The sequence below is a fragment of the Perognathus longimembris genome, chromosome 2 (genome assembly GCF_023159225.1).
Source record: "Perognathus longimembris pacificus isolate PPM17 chromosome 2, ASM2315922v1, whole genome shotgun sequence".
NCBI lineage: Eukaryota > Metazoa > Chordata > Mammalia > Rodentia > Heteromyidae > Perognathus > Perognathus longimembris.
The window spans coordinates 95,487,276-95,508,608 of record NC_063162.1 but is presented as its reverse complement, the minus strand read 5'-3'; the positions used below and the strand labels follow the sequence as shown (position 1 = coordinate 95,508,608).

At 32.7% G+C, this 21,333-nt stretch overlaps 1 protein-coding gene across 6 annotated transcripts in view; it reads right to left on the bottom strand.

The window, feature by feature from the left end:
* The window catches only part of Dgkb (diacylglycerol kinase beta), a 549,587-nt gene that overhangs the window by 335,537 nt on the left and 192,717 nt on the right, over positions 1–21,333 (bottom strand). For all 6 annotated transcript variants that reach the window (XM_048337833.1, XM_048337834.1, XM_048337835.1 and 3 more), the window contains one exon: positions 5,792–5,877. In XM_048337833.1, coding sequence (XP_048193790.1) covers positions 5,792–5,877 — 86 coding nt within the window. The remainder of the gene's footprint in view (positions 1–5,791; positions 5,878–21,333) is intronic.

The following is a 21,333-nucleotide window of genomic DNA, read 5'->3' as shown; positions in this document are numbered from 1 at the left end:
CATTATTTTATATGATCCTATGCACATAGGGTTTTTTTTTTATTACTAGCTTTTCTGTATGCCAACGATAAGAAGAGTGAGACCAAAATCAGGAAAGTACATTTGTAATAGACTCAAAAAATAAAATAGCAATTAACCAAAGATGTGAAGAACCTCTAAAATAAAATCTTTAGTAACCTGAAAAAGGAAAATAAAGTGGATTTAAGGAAATAGAAAAACCTACCTCCTACTCTCCTGGAATGGAAGGATTAATCTTGTGAAAAAAGCAATACTGCCCAAAGCTATCTACAAATTTGGCACAATACCCAGCAAAATCCCAACACAATTCTTTAATGAAATAGAAGATGCAATCCAAAAATTCATACAGAATAATAAAAGACCCTGGATAGAAAAAACAATCCTTAGCAGGAAGAAAAGTGCTGTGAGAATATTAATAACAAATTTCAAACTTCTTTACAAAGCCACAGTAATAAAAACAGCTTGGTATTGGCACAAGAATAGGCCTGTGGAAGAGTGGAGTAGAAGACCTAGAAACAAACCCACAGATCTATAAGCACCTAATATTTGAAAAGGGAGGCAAAAACCCACGATGGGAGAAAAACAGCCTCTTTAACAAATGGTGCTGGCAAAATTGGCTATACATGTGCATTAAATTGAAAATATATCCTTATATATCACTGCACCAAAATCAACTCCAAATGGATCCAAGACCTCAACGTAAGACTAGATACCCTGAAAACATTGCAGGAAGAGATAAAGGAAGAAGTAAGGCTCTTGGGCACAGATTTAAATTTCCTAAGTAAAGATTCAGAATCACAATAAATTGAAAAAGACTGGATAAATGGGATTGCATCAAACTGAAGAGTTTTGCATGGCAAATGCCATAGCAAGCAACATAAATAGAAATCCAAAAGAATGGGAGAAGAACTTTTTTAGCTATGCATCAGACAAGGACCTTATATCTAAAATATACTTAGATCCATTCATCCACTGATGGGCATCTGGGTTTGTTCCATATCTTAGCTATGGTAAATAATGCTGCAATGAACATAGTTGTATAGGTAGCTTTAGTGTGGCCTTGTATGTATGTGGTCATTTGGGTAACTGCTCAAAAGTGGAATTGCTGGATCATAAGGAATCTCTATCTCTAGACTTTTGAGGAAAATCCATATTACTTTAAAGAGTATTTGAAAATGTTTACATTCCCACTAACAGTACAGTAGTGTTCTCTTTGGACCACATCCTTGCCAGCATCTGCTATAAGTTTTCTTAATAATAGCCATTCTTCCTGGGGTGGTGGAATCTCAATCTTGTTTTGATTTTCATTTCTTTTATGAACGGAGATGCTGAACATTTCTTCCTATGTTTATTGGCCCTTCTTTTTCCTCTTGGGCTCAAGTCTCTTTAAGTCTTTAGCCCACTGACTATTGTGGTTATTTCTTTGAGGATTTGATTTCAGGGATTTAGTTTTTGAGCTCTAAGTGTGTGTTTTAGATGTGTGTCCCTTATCTGTTGTGTAGCTAGTGATGATCTTCTCAGTCCCTGGGCTTTCTATTTATGTTGATAGCTATGTCCTTTGCCTTCCAGAAGCTCTGAATTTTTTTTATTTTTTTTATTTTTATTTTTTGCCAGTCCTGGGCCTTGGACTCAGGGCCTGAGCACCATCCCTGGCTTCTTCCCGCTCAAGGCTAGCGACTCTGCCACATGAGCCACAGCGCCCCTTCTGGCCATTTTCCATATATGTGGTGCTGGGGAATGAACCAAGACCTTCATGTGTAGGAGGCAAGCACTCTTGCCACTAGGCCATATTCCCAGCCCTAAATATTTTTTGTTTATTTGTTTTGTTTTTGTTGCCAGTCCTGGGGTATGGACTCAGGGCTTGAGTACTGTCACTGGCTTCTTTTTGCTCAAGGCTAGCACTCTACCTCTTGAGCCACAGCGCCACTTCTGGCTTTTTTTTTCTATATATGTGGTGCTGGGGAATGAACCAAGACCTTCATGTGTAGGAGGCAAGCACTCTTGCCACTAGGCCATATTCCCAGCCCTAAATATTTTTTGTTTATTTGTTTTGTTTTTGTTGCCAGTCCTGGGGCATGGACTCAGGGCTTGAGTACTGTCACTGGCTTCTTTTTGCTCAAGGCTAGCACTCTACCTCTTGAGCCACAGCGCCACTTCTGGCTTTTTTTTTCTATATATGTGGTGCTGAGGAATGGAACCCAGGGCTTCGTGTATACGAGGCGAGAAGCTCTGAATTTTAATGCACTCATCTATGTAACTTTTCACTGAATTGTTGTACTTCTGGGTCTTTAATGAGAAAGGTTTTGTTTTTGTTTTTGTTTTTGCCAGTTCTGGGGCTTGAATTCAGGGCCTGAGAACTTTCCCTGACTTCCTTTTTGCTCAATGAGGCTAGCACTCTATCACTTGAGCCACAGCACCACTTCTGGCCAATTCTGTTCATGTGGTACTGAGGAATCAAACCCAGGGCTTCAGGAATGCATCTCAAGCACTATACTGCTAAGCCATATTCCCAGCCTGAGAAAGTTTTGATATACATACAATGGAATTTTATGCTTCCCTCAGAAAGAGTGACATCACCTCATTCAAATGGAAATGGAAATACTAGAAAAAATCATATTAAGTGAAGTAAGCCCAAAGAAGCGTAGTCTCCATGGTTTCCCTCATTTGAAACAATTAGGATATGTCCACGTTAATTTTAGCAGAGCATCACAATAGCTCAGTAATATAAGTTTATAAAATGATGTTAATAAAAATGAATTTCAAAATAAGGAAAAAAGGGGTGTTTTTTCTCTTACTGTACTAGATGCAGCTCTTTTGTCTTTCATTTAAAAAAAATAATTCCTTTGTTTTATTCCCTGTTGTCATTTTTTAAAAATTTAATTTTATTGTCAAGGTGAGGTACAGAGGGCTTAGAGTTACATACATAAGGTAGTGCATACACTTCTTATCAAACCTGTTACCCCTCCCTCATATTTCTCCCACTTTCACTCCTCTTGCCGCCCCCACACATTGTACAGTTAATTTACAATGCATTGTCTCGTGAGTATCACTGTTGCATTGGTTTGCACTTTGTCCTTTGTCTCACCATTTTTCAAATTTTGATACACTTTGTAACTTATATAAGTTATCTAATTTGGGAATGGGAAGGGAATCTGAGAAATGGAGAGACAATAGACAAAGGGTGAACCAATGAAAAATTATACTCTCAAGAAAGTATTTTGGAAATAATCATTATAACTTGGGGGAGGAAGGGAATCCAGGGGAAGAGGGTAGTAGGAGAAAATGAGGGAGGGGGTAATAATGTTTGATAAGAAATTTTCTTATTTCCTTACTTATGAAACTGTAACCCTTCTGTACATCACATTTACAATAAAAAATGAAAAAAAACCAAAAACATACATAAAATTTTGGAAAAAATATACTTAGAGATGAATTTCACTATACTTATAGCTGTATTTCTATAGCTCTATATCTATCTATCATCTATCTATCATCTATCTATCTATCTACATTATTTTATTTTTATATATCTCCAGCTCACCATTGATTGTGTGGTTATGTATAAGAAAAGAGGGACTGAAAAAGTTGGTGATATTACATCATGGCAGACTTCTGAGGATTAAATGAAGGGAAATGTCTTAATATTGTCATTATAATATAATTGTCATCACAAGCCAAGAGATAATTTCATTAACTAAGTAACTTTTATAATTATTGAATTGTAGGGATTTTCCTAACTAGGATAAATAAATGCTGTTTATGTCTCCTTCTGAAATACCACAATTGGAATTATTACTAATTTTTTTATTTTGTATCTTTCATTGGTAGATTGAAATAGTTAGATTCTTAACAAAAGTTTGCTGTCAACATGTATTCAGGTGTTTTTTGTTTTGTTTTGTTTTGTTTTAATAAAGGCCTAGAAAAACAAAGAAAGGTTGGACAAATGGGATTGCATGAAACTGCAGAGCTTCTGCATGGCAAAGGACTTAGCTTGCAAGATAAATAGAAAGCCCTCATATTGGGAGAAGATCACTGGTCATACAATAGACAAAGGCCTCACATCTAAAATATACTTAGAACACAAAAAAATAAATTCCATCAAAACAAATCCTCAAAGAAACACCTGCCCCATTAAGAAATGGGCTAAAGTCTTAAAGAGAGACTTCTCTGAGGAGGAAATGAGAATGGCCAATGGACACATGAAGCAGTGCTCAAGATCTCTGGCAATAAAATTAATGCAAATCTACCTCACCCCCAAAACAACGACCATTATCAAGAAAACTAATAACAGATGCTGGCACAGATGTGGCCAAAATGGAACCCCATTACACTGTTAGTGGGAGTATAAATTTGTTGAACCCCTCTGGGACAGCAGTAGGGAGGTTCCTCCACAGGCTAAATAAACATAGAGCTCCCCAATGACCCAGCAACCCCACTTCTGGGCAAGAGATCACAAACAAGTAGATAGTAAAGCTACTAGTAAAACCATGTTCGTTGCAGCATTATTTACCATAGCTAAAATATGGAACCAACTCAGATGCCTCTCAGTAGATAAATGAATCAAGAAAATGTGGTATATATACACAATGGAACTCTAAGCTTCTATTAGAAAGAATGTATTACGTTTTAAATGGTCTTCTTTTGATTCAAGAAACTACAGATCGAAATTAGAGGGGGACCCTATGATGGAACAAATAATGGTCAAATATTTTTAATCTGAACTTTTTCAGTATATAAAATATAATATTCTGATCTGCATTTGTTCTGATGCAGACAATAAAAAGATAGTTTTTAATACTATAAAAAGAGCACAACACTCTTTTTGAATCAATCTTTATTGTGAAAGTGTCTATTTCTAAAGAATTAATCAATTCAGCAAATATTTTTCTTGGATTTGTATTCTAATAAATGGTGATTCATGATCTGTTTTGCTGTCTAGTTTTAGTCTCAGTTCTGAAAATACAAATACATTTTCAGAATTAAGTATTCTTGTATGACATGCTTAGTTTTTATCTTCCATTCTTTACATGTTTATTATGTTAATAAACTAAAAAAGGCTTTAATGAGAGGGACAACATAGGCTAAATATAAAGTCTGTATTGTAACCCTAGCTCTGCCTGTTTGTAACTACAATACTTTTCTGCAGTTACTTACTTTCTTCAATTTTCTTTTCCTTGCCAATGAGAATACTTTCACTGTAACAGGTATAGGACTGTCTATGTAATACATGGTAAAAAATATACAAGTTATTTATAATTATCTGATAATATACAATACAGATAGCTGTGATGATGTTGATGGAATAGGATGATGCATCATTCTCAAATAATTTAACATATCTATTTGGCACAGACTTGAATAAAGGGGGTAATATTGCTTTTCCTCCCTGTCCATGATGAAGACACAATTGGCTTATTACTTCCTGATATCAAGATAGCTCTTACAGAGTTAGTAAGTGCTGGTGAAAGAGGAGAAATTTGAATGGAAACATTCTAACAGAGAAATGGACTGGAAAAGAAATATTGATTTAGTGAAATTTCTAAATTATTACATCAGATAAAATTCTGACCAAAAGAAGAATAAATTGTGCAACCTGCCATATAGCTGTTATATCATTGCATTGAAAGATTTTGAGGCTGGTAAATGTAGAAAGATTACATAGATATGTAGGTAGATAGATAATAAATAGAAAGAAATATAGACAGACAGGCAATAGCATAGCATTCAGTGTTACTACCTTCACTAACCCATATTAAATGTGTATCTTCATTACCTATGCAATCCAAAATCCAGCCCACAGTTCCATCTCCACCACATGCTAGCACTCTGAAGTCAGGAACATCACGGAAAAAGTTTAACCTGAAAAATAAGTATGTTGTGGTACATGATTGATACTTAAGAATTAAAGCTTGTTCAATGTTTTTGTTCTTAGAATTTTATCTAGTGAAATGTTTTAAGAAACATGTATTTTATTGACATTATATATGTCATTAAAATATATTACAAGTATATATATTCCAGAGTATATTCTTTAAAATATTATAGAATTAGAAATTCAAGATTCTATAATGACTATTTTCCTTTTATAAACTCATGAATTTAAAATATCACAAATAATAGTAATTCCATGAAAATATCCTCCCATATATGATTTAGACTCACATAGGATATATTCCTTTTGATTTCATTTAGTAATTTTTGTGAATCAAAAAATTTCCTTGGAATGCTAGTTTAAATGGAAGTACCATGCCAGTAGAGATAATGTGTTCTTCCTATTTTTGGTTTCTCACTACTGGAGAAATTGATCAGGCTGCAAATGAGGCTCTATCTAATTATTGCAACATTTCCTTCAGATTTCCATTCTGTACAGAAGAGCCAGACTTCATCTTGTCCTTTGACCTGGCCAACAGTGTTTACAATGCAGTAACACTCAAGCTTAATTGTTGGGTCAGCTGTGTTAAATACCCACCACTCCTCCTGATATCACATGCAGAGTGCTTATTAATGCAACACACCTTGGTAAAAGTCACAAAAGCAGGCATTACAACAAGGTATGCCCCACTCCTTCAGATTTTATTGCAGAAAAAGAATTGCAACAGAATGGAAACTACTGCTCCATTCCTCCTTTGTTCCAGAAATAGCCAGGGGTAATAATATAATATGGAGCAAAACAAGTCATTGCTCTACATACTGAACTGACTTTTGTAAAATGTTATTACTACACACATATTTTTACATGAATCTGTTATACACATGTGATCTTATTCTTCCTTGAAATGTGTCTAAGATTATGTATTGTTACATAGCATGTGCATATGGTATAAGTCAAATCATGCTGTTTGAGGATTGTTAAATGTCACATGATGATTTATAATGAGTATACATATACCACTATTAATAAATAATTTTCTTTCATAGAATTTTAACCTACTTCTGGAGTGTTACTGTTACAAACAAAAAACACAAAGTTAACATTTGAAGCACACATGTGGGATACCTGTTTGAAGGCTACTTTAGAAGAAAATTTTTTGCTATCTCACTATATCTCTCTGAGTGATTCCCACTGTGGAATATATTTCCAACTACTTGCCACCCCAAACAGTGTATTTGGAAACAAGTATGACATTTCTTATATAATGACTGAAAACATAACCTTGCTATTTTATATCACATTTCCTTTTGTTCATAGATTCCCTGGAAATAGGGGACTTCATGAGGCCTTGACTCTCTTTTCAACTGATTTGAATTTTAACATTATTTTAAAATCTTCACATATTACAAGTAACATTTTTCTTTTCAATTTAAATCATTCAAAATGTATTTTGTCAAAGCTGTGTGGTTTTTACAAACAAAATCACAGTAAAGCCACCAGCACAACAATGTTCATTGCAGTGCAATTTGTCATAGCAAGAATCTGGAACCAACCCAGATGCCCATCCGTAGACCAATGGATCAGGAAAATGTGGTACATATACACAATGGAATTTTATGCCTCTATCAGAAAGAATGACATTGCCCCATTTGTAAGGAAATGGAAAGACTTGGAAAAAATTATACTAAGTGAAGTGAGCCAGACCCAAAGAAACATGGACTCTATGATCTCCCTTATTGGGAATAATTAGCACAGGTTTAGGAAAGTCACAACAGAGGGTCACAAGAGCCCAATAGCTATACTCTTATGATCACATAAGATGATGCTAAGTGAAATGAACTCCATTTTATGAAAATGTTTGTTATATCACAGTTGTAACTACTTTCAACATCCCATGTGTATCTGTAGTTTCTACTATTGATGATGTTTGTGTATCACCTTCTTGTGATTGTATCTACACTATCTCTGTAATCTTATCTGAGTGTATGGGAAACAGTGTGTACTGGTATTAGAATTAGGAAATTCAAAGGGAATACCAAAATTGAGAGACAAAGGGTAAAATAGGAGAAACAACAACAAAAGCAATACTTGCAAAACTGTTTGGTGTAAGTGAACTGAACACCTCAGGGGGGTAAAGGGGGAGGGGGGAGGGGGATATGAGGGACAAGGTAACAAACAGTACAAGAAATGTATCCAATGCCTAACGTATGAAACTGTAACCTCTCTATACATCAGTTTTATAATAAAAACTTAAAAAAAAAGCTGTGTGGTTTTATACGCATAGCAGAAAGTATATTAAACCCGTCTTCTGAGATCATACCTACAGATCTTTTTATTTTTTTTTAACCTACAGGTATTTTAAAGATGAAACCTCCATGTATTTGTTTATGTATTTCCTGTGAATATATACCCTACTGTAGGTCACTTCCAAATATTCTCTTCTGGTCTCTTACTACTTCATTTGCTTATATTATACACATACACACTATAATACATCCCACATGTACTACCCATTCTGGGAAAGAGAATATTTTCAGACAATGACATCTACCTCTGCAGCTTGCCTTATAATGCTGTGCAAGGTTGGTACTATTCTAAATAGTGGGTTGACGTGTAGCCATAATCAAGATACTTTGCTTTTCTAACAAAGAATTGATATTAAAAGCCATCAGTTTTGTATCTGAAATTCTTTCCATGTGTAAGTGTTCTTATTTACTTCTATGCTTATATGAAATACTATATTGATATGGACTGGTTAGTTTAGATTTCTTACAAAAATGTATGTAGATATGCTTTCGAGTGCTAATGAGCAGTGACTACTATTATAGTAAAATGCAGCAATATATATGATATTAATACAATTATAACAATGCCAACAATATTACAATACCAGTGTGTTTCTCAAAGTAGTTGTGATCGTATACAGTGGACTTCTCGATTGAGTCTATTGTTCTTAACACTTGTGATGTAAATAATCTTTACTTTTTTCAAGAAATGCTTTTTCCTTGCCTTTCCTATTTATTACAGTAAAAAAAATCCTTCTATTTTCTTTTCACTATTCTTGGTAAAAATTATTTTCTCCTCTTTATTCAGAACATTTTTGGTTTATAATTTTTCAAATATCTTTTAGAAGTTGAACTTTTTCTTTCATGATCATTTAAACGTGAAAGATTTTAGTTTTATTGTATTCAAATAAATCTATTTTTTGATGAATAAATAATATTTTTAACCCGACTCCTGTAAAAAAAGAAAGATTTCTTACTTAGAGGTCAGAAATAAATTCTGCATTCTTTTAATGTTTCTGTTATATTTTGACATAGGAATTATTATGGTGATAATGTAGACATCCTTGTGCCTGCCTACCTATCTTCCGCACTACTTACCATCCTTTTCTTTTCTCTTCCCTACTCCCTTCTCATCCTTCCTTTCATCTTTCTATCCTTTCTTCCTTTTTCTTCTATGTATTCTGCTTTCTCTTCCCTTTGAAGTACTATAAGAAACTGTTTTCTTCCTAACAATTGTGACCTCTCTTTTCGTATATTGAATTATTTAAATTATAGCATGCATGTTTCATTCTAAATTTATTTTATACAAATGACAATTAAAAATCTGATACTGTTTTATTAATAGATATGTCAGGACCTAACTATTAGAATTAGTATATTATTCCTATAAGTCTGTGTCTCATTAGGATTGAAGACTCTTAGATATTATGTTTCCATGATTTTTTATTTATGTTTTAAAGCCAATATATGATAATCCACAAGAATATGTATATCTCAATTAGGGAAAGGAAGGGGAACATCAAAATGGTGAGACAAAGGATTAAGGGTGAACCATTGCAACAGTGAAATTAACAAGACAAAATTTTTCAAGTTACCTGTACAAATCACAGGAGGGGGAGGGCAGATGTTTGGGGAGGAGGAAAGGTGGGAGAAAAATGAAGAAGGAGGTAACAAATTTTACAAGAAATATACTCACTAGCTTACGTATGTAACTGTAGTCCATCTATATCACTATGACAAAAATTAATTCAAAATATAAAAATAAAAAGATCAAATAAAAATCCAGGAGAATTGAACTATTGTTGGATTAAGCATTGATTTTGAATGACATCTTTGTCATGTTTCCTTATCCACAAATAAAGAATTATTCTACATATTTAGATATACTTTTAACTTTCTTCAATGCATTTTCTAAATTTCTATTTATAAATATATTTTGTAAAGTGTATTATTTTATAGTTTTTGATGCACTATAACTATTTAAATATTATATCCACCAATATTAATAGTAAAATTTTGTTGCTAGTGTTGGTTCTTGTAGTTTGATTCTATGAATAGTCTATTGCCTATATTTTTTCTGAATGATTGTTTGGTTTTAAATGTGCAGTGATAGTACATGCTAATAATAAAAAGTATTAGGAATCTCTAAAATTGTATAATCACAACTATTTCTGTTTAGCCTGTACAGAATTCCAGTATATTTCTGTATACAAGTGTACATAGAATTTCAAACTCTGATCCTTAGATTTCAGCTTCTTGAGTATGGATCTTAGGTGAAACTACTAACTTTTTATTTCTATTTCCATTATAGTATTTCATCATGAATAATTGTTATTTATAAATTTATTTTCACGATTCAAAAGTATATACATTTTTAACTTGCAAAACAGTTTGGTGTAAACCAACTGAACAACTCATGGGGGGAGAGGAAAAGGGGGAGGGGGGAGGGAATGAGGGAGGAGTAACAAACAGTACAAGAAATGTATCCAATGCCTAATGTATAAAACTGTAACCTCTCTGTACATCACTTTGACAATAAATAAGAAAAAAGTATATACATTTTTATAAAACAATTCTTAAGGTACTTATAAAACAATCCTTACATACTTCCACACACCCAATGTAATCACTGTTACTAAGTTTGGAGAGAATTTCGTTTTACTTCTTAACTTTTTCTTAAAAGTCTGTATCTATATATAGGAAAAAAAAAGATGACTATATTTTATATCACTTCTGATTTATTTCAACATTATATTGCCTCAAAAAAGAAGTTGCTAAGTTTACTATCATTTACATTTTTTGATATGATTTTTCTAGTTTTTCAAAACCGGTAGCATTTAAATAAAAAATAACTATTCAATTTCTGGTGAGTCTTTGTCTATGAGAAAGGACTTACATAATTTCTTAAACACCATAAATGATCTCTGAAAAAAAAAAAAACACGTTGTTCAATTCTTCCTAAGTCAGGTTTTACCCATTGTATCTATTTTGCTCCATTTCAAACGAATTGACACTGCAGCTTATGGAAGCTTTTGAAGCATGCCAGCAGTGGAAGCATTACCATAGAGCTGATGGTTTCTGCGGAAAGCCTATCCATCCATGTGACTCGCCATTGTTCTTCTACTCCATGATGCTGTCTCATCAGTTATTCATTCTGGTTTTCTTTTTAAAATTGTCAGCATTGGTTCTCCAGCAGCATCCTACCCCCAAACATAAACCCCACGTGACTGTCAGAGCAGCTTACTCTATAACTGATTGCTAAATGGATTGAAAAAGTGACCTCACGTTACCTCAATTACTTAATCCACTTAATTCATGCAGTTTTCTTTAGGGATTCATTCATTCTTTATTTCGCTATCTCATTGAATAGTAAACTGGGGGAACATTATGCACTCATGCTGAATCTCTGTGTGCTTATCTTTAAAATACAAATAATATTGCTTGTTTTGTGAGGCTATTACATTTGTGGGAGCAAACATAAATGTGGTATATTACTGATAAGTTATTAATGTATCTGTTGTAGCTCAGGAAATGCTTTTGTATTTTTTCAACTTTCTCATCCCCAGTATTTTGGGAGAGTTTTGTAAAAATCAAAGCATGATTGTACAGCTAGAGCAGGTCTAGCTTCAATTATAAAACTGGTCAATAGATAGTTCAGAAGAGTGTCTATTACTAAACTGGGGATAGAAAGTTCAACTCTGACAGAACAAATCCAAGAGACGGGAGAATTCCAATGCAAAGTTCTCCATGGCATAGACATATCACAAAGGAAGGCTGCACGGGCCTGCAGGTGTGATGTCCACATTTCATAGATCATCCTTTCCTTGGGAAGGAACGAGACAAGTGGAGAACACAGGCAGAAACCTGAACTGGGAGCACCTATCACTTTAAAGAGGTTCCTTTGAAAAGTAAATGTGTATAAACATTTTGCAATGAAAAAGAAACATGATTTGCTCCAAAAATTTATTCATGTTCCTCAATGGTTATACACATTTACTTTTACAACTTCTAACAATGATGAAGGAGATGAGTGAGAATTGAGTTGTTTTCAATGGAAGTCAATACACCGGTGGTTATCCTGGACCTTACAATCATGTTTGAAAGGGAAAGTATGCCAGTTTTCTCCATGTGGAATGTTCAAGAGCTCCTAGGATAGCATTCTAGTAAATGTGAATTATCCAAAGTATATTTTTTAGTTCACCTGGATGAACTGTTCGTAGAGGGAATAAGAGTGTATATTAAAATTAAAAATTGTTCTAGAATACAGCTCATGATCAGCATTTTTGTTCCTCCCAATTAAAAGTGGTAGTGAGGCTGTGATGCTCAATGCCACTAGCAACGTAGCCAGTACATTTCATCTAGGACTCAGAAGGCTGCTATCTTTTTAAAGTAAGTGTTGAGATAAAAGTATTCCAACGAACTAGTTATTTTTGTTTGTGTATTACAATAGTCCTTTACAAGCATACCGAAGTAATTTAAGATAGAAAATTACAGTATTGATTCATTTTGAAAATTTATAATAAAATTTCTTTGCAAGTATTTCTTGTGATTATAGTCTTAAATTTGATTGTGAAAAATAAGACTTTTCCATGTCTATAATGAAAGTTAGGTATTGGTCAAAATCAGACTTGAGAATGTAAGTGATATAAATGTATGTCTATTGAACAGTGCACATCCTGTGTAGTCTATATTAAAAACTGACCCAAAACAAAATGAGCATGGATTTTATAAGTAATTTAGTATATCAATGCATAGTGGCTATTCATTTTTATTGTTCATATTTGTATTATTCATATTGAAGAAACACAAAATTGGAGGTTCTAAACTGACTTTTTCATGTATCATCAACTCTCTTCTTGTTTTATAAAGGAAAAAATTCTACTTCAAGAGCTTGCCTTAAGAATTCTAATTTAAGCATTTAAAGGCAAAAACAAGCATACTTATTACTTCTTATTCTTCTCAATTCATATTCATCCTTGCATGTACACATGTACATATTATTCTGAAACTTACAAGATTAAATGGCTTCACAGTTGCCTCACTAAATTCAGAAAGTAATTTCTGGCTTGTGATGTAGCTATTGTTTTTGAAATTACATATATTTGAGAAAAAAATATTCATAATAACTTCTTCATTGGAATTTTTATGAGGTCTTGCTAGCTTTGTACCTTGATAGACCTCAATCACAATTCTCTCCATCATTATCTCCTGAGTAGCTTGGTTTACAGATATGTTGCCTTCACACATATCATTCTACCTTGTTCTTTAACACCCAGACTGCATCTTCACAGATGTTTATGGTCTATTAATATTACATGATCTTTTAAAAAAACTATGGATAAGATATTTTGTCCCATAAAGTATATTATATCATATATGTTAAATTATAGAGGAGGTTATTTAATCTCTATTTCTGCCTATTTTATTTTCCTCTTTGTAAGATCAGCTTCAAGGTAAGGATTTACCAATTTAATATAATCCCCACACCTTTCTTTTCTCTTCTTTATAATTACTGTACTTTAATAATAAGTTAAAATGTTTAGGTGAACTAGAAAATTCACATTTTAATAAATATGGATCATCTTTAGAAATGTTTGCATGGAAAGGAAACTTGTAGTATTGGGATGGTACATCCAATATAAGATGGTAGAATAATTATTTTGAAATTGAATTAATTTTCATTGATCCCCATATCTTAATACTGTTACCACAATAGGCAGAACTATTTACTAAGTATTAGAGAAAGTAGACTACAAGTGATTGATAATTAAAATATTTATTACAGTAGCTCTGAAAGCTCTAAAACCATTGCTTTTATATATGTGTATTTTAGAAAAGTGATAGAAAAGGAAAAGAGAGGGAGAAATGTGAGTTATTCACTGTTAAATCTATGAAGATAACTCATCAAACGGTGAATAAAAGGTTAGATATAAGGAGTCAGTAAATGCTTTAATCCGATATAAACATTTTTTCTTTGGCTATAGTAAATAATTTTGGTAAATTAATGTTAACAGGAATATTGAGTTTCTATATAGTGATTTTGAGTGAATGAAACAAAGTAATATTTGGTTAAAAAAACATTTCACTATCATATAGAAAATAATTTCTTAATTATAATAAAATATTGTGTAAAGATCTTTTGTTAAAATATATTTTCTAGTAAATGGAAAATGTGTACTTTTCTATGATAAATTATATATACATATGTAAATAGTTACAAATGAAATACATGATAAGACATATATCAAATTAATATTTAAAAGCCAAGAAACTGATGTCAAATATTACAGGTGGCCTTGTGTTTGTACTAGTCTTTTACACTAGGGTTCCACTAATCAGCCCAAACCAGAATCGAACTCTTGACCTAAGTATTGTGTAGGTAACCTGAATTTTGTAATAAATTAGTTTACAAAAAGTAGAAGATTCACATTATCCAATCCGAAGATGCCTGGTTACCTGAGCCAGACTGATAAGGAAGTCTCTTGGTTTTAACTCAATAAGAAAAGTAACTTTGGACAGCATATTCCTCTTTCTCCTCTTTTCATCTGCCTTTTTCAGCAATCTTCTGCCTAGAAAGACAACCTCATCTACTTGGCTCATTGGAACACTTATTCTACATGAATGAAGAATTGGTCGATTATGGAATAATTAGTAAAAGCCATTTGGATTTAAATTTTTATTGTATATTTATATGTAAAAATACAAATGAACTTTCATTTTTAGGCATTACCTGCATTGTAATAGGAGCAAGGTCACTGCAGTCTGTATTTACTTACTGTATTCAGTAATATAAATGTACAGTGAAGTTTATGGTCATGCTACATATATCTCTCTCCCTAAAAATACTAATGGATATTTACATGTTATGTATTTACTAATGTAAGGGTATATATTTACAAATGTAATTTAAAGAATGAGTTACATGATTAACATATAAGTAGAATTGACTGAATATTTTTAAGTGACTGAGATTGAAATGAAAGATAAAGCAAGATGTTCTAAGGAAAACAGAAATTACATATTCTTCTTCATCTTCCAGAAAAGGATTGTACTGTTTCCAGTATAAAAATACAGAGATATCGCTTATGGAACAAAAATGACTGTTTAATACTAATTCCTAAAATACAGCAGCACTGACGTAATAGTGTTCCTTAAGTTGATTTTCTACTTAAACTCATTCTTTTTCTATTATTAATACTTAAGTAATAAGATAATAAAATATTATGCATAAGATAATTCCACTGAGTTAACTTAGAATGTGATATAAGGAAGTAAGTTTGAAAGTAAACAAATTTAGAGTTCTATAAAGAAAAAAAGTTACTTTGTGTAAGATCCATTGGGAAAAAAAACACTACAAATTGGGATAGTTATATTATAAAATGCAATCACTGTCCCTATCAAACTGACTTTATAAATGATATAGCACCTGCACATATTCTCTAGGATTCATTTATGAATTAATCCCATGTACCAGGAACTGATAACAATTCAACATTTTTAAATGCATCTTCCCTTTATCCTTCATCTCACTGAACTAACTGAGAGCATTGAAAGAAAAAAACAAGTCCACACAATTCAGGTCACTGAATTCAGGCTGTAAATATAGACTAGATAATTGAACTAAAAATGAGCACATATGAGTTGATTACATAAGAATGTATAAGATTCAGTTAGCTGGTAAATATGGAGACAGGTGTTAGATAAGAAGGAAGATGAACCAAGCTACTAGGAAAAAATGAAAATCTGGAAAAGGAATAATGATAAGTACAGGGCAAGTAGGAGAAATACTCAATAATTTTGAGTATGCATGTACATGTACATGTGTGTATGCATGTATGTCTGAGTGTATGTGTCTACAGGCATGCATCAGGGCACATAATGTTACAATTATTCTGTGTGTGTGTGTGTGTGTGTGTGTGTGTGTGTGTGTGTGTATTGACCATGGGGCTTGAATTTAGGTCCTGGGCACTATGTTTTAGCCTTTTTGCTCCAGGATAGTACTCAAACACTTGAAGTAAAGCTCCACTTTCATTCAGCTTTTGGGGGTTTAATTGACGCTAAGAATCTCAGGAATTTTTCTGCCCAGAGTTTGGTTTCAAACTGTGTGATCCTCAGATTTCCTGACGAACTAGAATGACAGGCCTAAGCCATGAGAACCCAGGAATTATGTATTAAAAAAAATGGTAGAATGTAAATGTTCCTTTTACTACAAGAATGACTCATTATCCTCCTACTAACAACTCAAAGCCCACCTCATTCCTACTTTAGTAGAAACCATGTTTTTCTAATAAAGTAAGCTCCACCATAGTCTGAAATCAAATGATCATCACAGAAACATATGATTGTATCATTAGTGCCGAACTTTATAAGTGAGGTCATGACAGCATTTTCACATAGCAAGAAATTCACTGATTTTCTCTATGAAGTATTCTTTACAGGATGTCTTTCCTCCATCTTTTTACAGATATTCTGCTGGTGGTATCAGAATTATAACAGTATGAACTTCTAACACAAGGAAAGTACTTCTAACACATGACAGTAAAGCAAGCTGGGTGGCCCGGCTCAGGCTTGTAATCCAAGATATTCAGGAGGCTGAGATCTGAGGTTCATGGTTCAAACCCAATCCCAGGTTGGAAAGTCTGTGACACTCTTATCTCCAATTAACCATCAGAAAAACACAAGTGTCACTGGGGCTCAAAGAGTTAGCATGTAAGCCTTGAGCTGAAGAGCTCAAGGACAGTGCCCAGGCCCAGAGTTATCAGGCAAGTAATTCAAATTAAAAGTCACTTTTCAAAGGATGTTTTGCAAAGGGACTTTCCATAGCTGATGGGATTGCATTTGGATGGAGAATTAAGTATGAATTTTTAAGTGGAAGCTGATATTCGCCAGCACATATAAGTTAGTGGGGTCCACATGGCCACTGCAATCACAAGAGCTCACAGGGAGGATGCCACATGACAAATTTCATCATAAACCCTCTTCATGAAACAGAAATTCAGAACTATTTCATTTGAAACTATTTTCAGTTTTGAACAGTTTCATTGAACACTTTTATGATAAAAATATTACCAGACATAAATACTTACAGCTGTAAATTAAATTTTAATGAAAAGAAAAGTACCATGGAAAAATACACAGCTCTGTATTGTGTTTTTACAGGCTCCCTCAACTGTCTCTTTACACACTTACCCTGTGTATGTAAGGATTCAGGGAGATAAAACCTGCAGTTACCATCATGAGTTTTACTATCAATGGTGAAGAAGCCTGGCCATTATCTTACTGCATATTGTACATAAACAGAACCATTTAAAGAGTGTCTGGAACTTTATAAGAAGATATGTTGCCAAGACACCCAAAACACACTGATTCACTAATAATAACTTTAACAAATCAGGTATATGTTGGCTTCAATGGGGACATGTTTTTCCTGACTATATTTAGGCCCCTCATCTGATCCAAGTCACAGGAATCCAACTGGACTTGCTGCCACCAAGAAATACATTCTGTAGTGAGTACAGCATAGTCTGTGATCCTATGCTACTCATTTCTGTGCCTTGTTGGGGTCCAGTTCTAGGGTCAAGACTGGAGTAATACCATACCTATGGTTGGACGCCAAACCTATGGTTTCTCACAATTGTCATTTACACTTCACCTGGTATATGTGTGCTTTTTGCCACTATCTGGATGATGTGGGAGAACAGACTATGGCTGAATAGCTGGAATATCAGGTATGCAAAATTTTCATAAGAAACTACTACTTCGCTTTGTGTGTGGAAAAGATTAGGGAATGTTTGTTTATGGTTATGTTACAGAGGAGATGAACTTCTAGTAAAGAAAAGGATGTTCTAGGACATGTGTCTTGCACATTGCTAGAGAATAAATTAGTAAAATCCGGAAGAATAAGTAGAAAGGTTGCCAAATGAATCATCAATATACTGTATTGAATTGCAACAATTAATAATATTTATATTAAAAATGCAGAATTTTTAGGTAAATGTTAAAGTGTTCTGGATGCTGAGACATGAGGCATGTACTGGAGGAATCCTGCATAATTTCAATTATTATAGTCACAGTAATTATCATGCAGCCTGTGACATACTTCATGTCTGTACTGTGTGAGCTCATCCCTGCTTCACCTATTTAAAAGTACAATCATACAACTTTTTCTACCAATGCCGAACTTTTGTCTACCCTTCAAGTTAATATAATATATACCTTAGCTATTAGTTTAATAAGCATTTTTCATTAGAGTATAAGGCTACGAGAAATATGTTACTTAATTTTACAACATAACTTGGGAATGCTATGACTAGTTCCTAGCATTTGGAAGCCATTGAATAAATTTATGATAAATCAGTTTATTTTATTGTCATATTGTGGTTACATCTGTTACTATTTCACTTTTTATTACTGTTGTCTGTATTTTGTTTGAATGTGTACTACACTATTCTCTATTATCATTTATAATTAAATCATGTTTCTAGGTTAGTACATTATCATTCTTATGTGGTTTTGAGATAGTTATCATTAAAATTTTTCTTATCTTTATTCAGAAGCCATAATTATTTAGTTTCTTTGAAATAGTAAATTTGTACCAGGGAACTTAATACTCAATAGAAAATTGGAGCTACCTAAGTAAATAGTTTATATATATTTTTAATCAGGAACTTGATTTTTGTACAAAGCAAAATCATTAACTGGTATTTGTATACATAAGAATTATCAACTTCACCAGAACCAACTCATGAAAACTTACTTTATTTTTTTGTATGTTAGACAAGAAAACCCATAATCAGTCATCCTAAGAGAGTTTCCATGTTAGAAATGCCTTGTAAAAATTGCTATTGTAATACAAAGCAATTGTTATTCATAGAAATTTCCTCATGTTTTATCATATATATTTCCATACTATGATTTCACAGTTAACTTTTCAATGGTTAAATAGTATTTACTCGTGTGAATACATGGTATTCTAAAATGGAAATTACTCCTTTTTTAAAAATGTTTTGGAAATCTACTTAGTGATGCATAAATAGTGATACGTAGATCTATAATCTGTAATTTGTCCAGCTGTTTCTTTCCTTCCAAATAATAAAGTTGAGATTTTTTTCCAAAATAGTGGCATGATGCACTTATTAGTATAAGCAGAAGCAACTTCAACGTAGGCAAGTGAGTATATGGTTTTAACTGCCAGCATGTTATATGCTAAATAGGCTTCCAATTTCAGTCACTCCAGAACCCAGCACAGTCACAACTAAAGTTACATATTTAATTGGGAGCGAACTTGCTGCATCATCTGCACTAGCAACCTTAAAAAAGGTTGAGTTGGGTGATTCATTTTAACATAAGTACTGCAGCAGATTTTCACAGTTTTTGAATAGTTCAAGCACAGTTGGGTTGAAATCTGATGGATATATTTTAGTCTTTTGAGGATTTTGTTCATCTCTGTGACGTGATTTCCTAACAAGAAACATATGTAAAAGTCATAAGCTCTTACTCAAGAGGGATTTTATTTAAATAACAATATGGTGAAATTTGTTAGATAAATGATATTTTAAATTAGGAAAGTACCAACATCTGTGAAAGCTGTTACATATCTTCTACGTTTTACAATCATTTTAATAGAATATGCCCCCAAGGATTTATTATTAAAATATGACTAATATTTGGGAGATGAGATTGTAGGTTAGTTATTATGTTTTATTTTTTAAGTTATCTGTTTTTTATTTAGTGGAAGTGAAAAAACTAAATATTTTTGTATTTTCTCTTTTCCAAAACAATTCGATATACCTAATTATGATGAATGATAGGGAATCTAAATAATATTTTAAATATTATCTTTCATTTCATTTCAATAAATATTTGGTATTTTGTACTTAAACTCTTAAAAGATTATAGGAGATTAAACCATCTGTAATTTCTTGATACGTGGAGAAGAGAACAAGCAATGAAAGAAGTATGCATAAAACTTGATATTAACTTTCTATCAGTTATACTAACATCTGAGGCATTTATGTGAAATAAATGAGCATATTTATTACAATGATGTGAAGGGAAGAGTCTTATCCTCAAGGACAAGAGTGCAATTTATATTTCCTATTCCTTCTTCCAACTAACTTATACCTCCAACTGATATATTCAAATACATAATAATAAGTACCATCAGAAAGGAGACAGCTACATTGCAGAAACCGGAACATTTATAGTGGGATAGTGTCAATACTTTATTAAAATAACAATATTATTTTAAATGAAGTATTAGCAGCCATTAGAAACAAAACAAAACAAAACAAAAAGAGCTCAGGGATGCACCCAGGCCCTGAGTACAAGCTCCATAATGGACACAAAAAGAAAAATAATAATCCATTGATTCATTAGTTTCATGGAAAGAGATGTGAGTAGCAGTTTAGTAGTAGAATTAAGTGACAGGTAACATTACAGATGCGCCAATGTTCCCATTTAGAGTAACTAACTGTGGCCTTGGTCTTTGGGAGAACAAAAGAGGAATGATCTCATGCATAAGTTCTCATCTGTCATCTGAGAAACAGTGTGGTCCCTGGCATGACAACGTTCTGATTCCCTTTCATTTCAGAGACCACAGTGTTTCAGTAGCATTGCAATGAAACTAATTTAAAAAAATCAAAATGCTAACAATATGTCAGAGATAGTATTCAGTGAAGTTTAAAAGATTTCACTAAATTTTGAGAAAATATTTAGGGAATTAAGATATACAAAATAATCTATTAGAGAAATCAAATAATTCGATGAAAGGAGAAATGCCCAAGATAGCAAGATTCTATATTGTACACATTATTTAATTGCATGTGAATTATAAAAAAAATCAAAGGGAGTCAGTGGATGGTTTAATGATTAAAGTTTAAAATGTGAAAGAAAAAATGATCTAGTATTTTAATAATCCTAGTCTATAGTCAAGGTTTTTCTACAAATTACAAAATACTAAGAAACAAAATTTCACTGTAGAAAGGCAACTAAACGTTTATATGGATTAAAAACTGAAAATATGAACTAAAAGCACAGAGAACAAACTTAAATAAAAACACCTGCAACATATACAAATTATGGTATTAATACTACATGATGGGATCTTGTATAAATATGAAAATGAAAATTCAAAAGGAAAATGAGCAGATAAAAGAA